The sequence below is a fragment of the Stegastes partitus genome, unplaced genomic scaffold, assembly GCF_000690725.1.
Source record: "Stegastes partitus isolate 25-593 unplaced genomic scaffold, Stegastes_partitus-1.0.2 Scaffold734, whole genome shotgun sequence".
Taxonomy (NCBI): domain Eukaryota; kingdom Metazoa; phylum Chordata; class Actinopteri; family Pomacentridae; genus Stegastes; species Stegastes partitus.
Genome location: NW_007578465.1, coordinates 78,244 through 81,508, shown reverse-complemented (window position 1 = coordinate 81,508; position 3,265 = coordinate 78,244). Strand labels below are relative to the sequence as shown.

General features: G+C 39.8%; 1 protein-coding gene across 1 annotated transcript in view; it reads right to left on the bottom strand.

Annotated features, from left to right (window-relative positions):
• Positions 1-395: 395 nt before the first annotated feature.
• LOC103364262 (neoverrucotoxin subunit beta-like) overlaps positions 396-3,265 on the bottom strand; it is a 14,439-nt gene continuing 11,569 nt past the window's right edge. Inside the window, exons 2-5 of the mRNA XM_008291322.1 lie at positions 3,232-3,260; positions 2,936-3,109; positions 1,562-1,608; positions 396-1,347 (exon numbers count right to left, since the gene is read on the bottom strand). Coding sequence (XP_008289544.1) covers positions 803-1,347; positions 1,562-1,608; positions 2,936-3,109; positions 3,232-3,260 — 795 coding nt within the window. The 3' untranslated portion in view covers positions 396-802. The remainder of the gene's footprint in view (positions 1,348-1,561; positions 1,609-2,935; positions 3,110-3,231; positions 3,261-3,265) is intronic.

The window sequence follows — 3,265 nt, the reverse complement described above, 5'->3', positions numbered from 1 at the left end:
AATTGTACTTCGTTGAGAAGGTTACACAAGAGAGGGAAGGAACAGTTCAACTAGGTTGACATGTTTACCAGTAAGGATTTGTAGACCATGTAGATTTGAAGATGAGCTGGCGGAGGAGTGAAAACCAACACCCTGAGCCAGGCCTCCAGCAGAGGGAGTGAGCCTCACTGAGTATTTCCCCACTGCTGTCTGTAAAAATGTCAGTGGATGCTGCACCACAAGTCAGGCACCATGAGCTCACACTAAACTCCACAAATATTTTAGGAAATTGGGAGGATTATTATGAAAACCCTTTTTTGTCACTTGTTCTTTAGTCAAAAACACAGGAGAGAAAACAGGACTTCCTTGTTTAGGACACTTAATTGCTCCTCAGACAAAAGCAGGGTTTAGTCATATCACGGAAATGTAGTTATTTACTACATAAAAATGCAAATTTTATTGTGAATCTTTAAAAAAAAAAAAAAAAGATCTCTTTTGAAATATTTTAAAATATCTTTCAATGTAAAAAGCAAACACGCATTTAACAAATGTACATGTTTTCCATCTTCACAAAGTGAAGCACTTCTCTAAGAAACTCTGTATGTCAGTGAAGTAACCCTGACAAGGTTACTATAATCGAAATGCACGTTTTTAAAATGACATGTGGGCTGATTACATTTCTGATTGTAATCAGAGTACACATTCCTGAACACATGTAGTGTGTTACTACCACACAAAAACCAAAGTAAAAAAATTAAAGTAAAACATCATCCATCATCAGCATTTAAACCAAGGAGTTGAAGCTGCTTAACTTCATAACCTCCTACAGAGGACACAGAGAGACTGAAGAACCCGACCACCCTGAAAACCCAGACCTGAACCCAAATCCAGGATACAGAGGTTCAGTGAATGTGGTGGTGAAGGTGTGGAGGTGGATCACAGAGTCAGAGGAGACTCTGTAGAAGGACAGAGTGCCAGCAGGATGGTCCAGATACACCCTAACCCTGTTAGAGACTGAAGAGGAGGAGATGGATGTTGTTTTGTTGTTGTGCCAGACAGAGTAACCTTGAGAATCACAGCAGTCCAGACTCCAGGACTGATTGTTTCCCCCAAACATACAGTCATCACTGTTTCCTTTTCTTCTGATTCCTCTGTAGCTCACTGCTATGTCAACCTCTCCGTTCCATTCCACCTCCCAGTAACAGCGACCAGTCAGACCATTTGTACACAGCAGCTGCCAGTCTTCAAATCTGTCTGGATGATCAGGATATGGCTGCTTTTCCTCCACCAGTTTCACCTTCTTCTTGTTGTCAGACAGTTTGAGGTTTCTGTTTACTGAGTTTGTGTCCAGTTCAAGTTCACAGAAATCTGATGGAGAAACAAAAGACACAACAGAGCTGCAGTTCATCATCTGATGGCTTTGTTCTGTCTTTACTTCCTGATGTGTTGTTAATTAATATGAAGTTTCTGATGATACTTTTTGCTTTGATTGAATATTGAATCAATAAACATGACAACCATCAACTTTGTCTTTAAAGACAAACTGACAGTTTGCTGTTTTGTCATCATTAATCAAACTTACACTTCGTCAGACCAGGTTTTAACCACTGCTCTCCATCATGGTCCGTCCTGCAGGAAGAAACACAATCAGAATGATTTTCTATCCAGCATGAGTCATCACTGCTGGTCACCATGAAGCAGAGCTCCTCAGTTTGTCAGTGTGACACAGAAACAGGCTGAAACTCATCTGATCACCTGTCTCTCTGATAGTTTCACTCTGATGGTGAAGAAAAGACCAGAAGAAGAAGATCATGTGATGTACAAATAGAAAAGAGCACAGTGTGCCCTGATCTGTTCTTTTCATTGATGTCCTCCTGCATGTATAATGTTGCTCTTCACATGTCGTCCCTTAAATTGAACAGCTGGACCAACATTGACACATGAACAACTACATTGTTTTCAGGCTCTTCACAGCTCAGTGGAACCATCAGATTGACTCTGTTTGGTGTCATTTGCATGTTCCATCCAGGGTCTGATTATGGAGGGTTCAGCTGTCTAGACAGCAGAGCTTCATGACAAGGATGTTCAGGGTGATCAAGGTGTTTTTAAACTGTTCACTACTGACACAAATCTATTTAGCTTTCAAGCTTATACGTTGGGTTGATTTTAATGACATTAATGTACTTGAAATATGTCATACTGAGGACTTTCAGCAGGAAAAACATACTTAAGAAATCCACACTGAAAACATGTCATTACCAGATTGTGATGGCCCTGCCCAGTGGACTCTTTGGGCACATTGGATTATTTGCTCTGGTCACTAAACTGCTGCTCCACCCTTCAGGGCAAAGTACACTGATCCCTTCACAGTCACAGAATTAAATGTGAAGTATGTCATACTCAGGAAAATCAGATCAAAAATTAAACTCTGTATCTGCAAATATTAAATATATAAAATAATAAAATTTTTGAGATTTTAGGCTTGGAAAAGCTTCCTGAAGAAATCCACATTGAAACAGAAAGACTACAAGATGAAAATGAAGGCAAAACTACAAGATTATCAAGGACAAATGTACTGACAATATATTTGTTCCAGCAGCAGGCCATGCATAATGTGTTAGGTAATGCATACATTTACTCATCTGTTTTGCCTTAAATGTAGAAAAGTCATATTAAAGGCAAATATCTAATAATTTAGGAAAAGGCAGAAAGGTTACAACAAAGGAAAAGGCTAGTACATCTAAAACTGAAAATGATTTTATAGTTTATGTTTCGCAGAAAAAAATGTTTCCATTTCATAAAAGGTTTCTGAGAATCATTGTGTTTCCAAACTCAGACCTCCTCATGTCTCTGAACCAAAACCAGAGCAGTTACTCTTCTTTTATGATTATGGACATATCAAATGAAAGACATTAGACCAACCTGCAATGTGTGAGCTCCTTTTGTCTGTTCATACCTGACAGTGTCCAGTCTCCAGTGTGGATTCTCCACTACAGCAGAAAGCAGCTTCACTCCTGAGTCTCCTGGATGGTTGTAGCTCAGGTCCAGCTCTCTCAGATGGGAGGGATTGAAGCTCAGAGCCGAGACCAGAGAAGAACAACCTTCTTCTGTGACCAGACAACCTGACAGACTGGAGTCAGAAAAATATCGTCAACTCAAGAAGCAAGAAGAAAAATCCTACAGATGTTGAACATCTGCACAAAGAGGAACATAAAGCAGATTTAACTGATCAACAAGCAGCTGTATTCTGACCTGAGAGTTTCCAGTTCACAGTGTGGACTCTTCA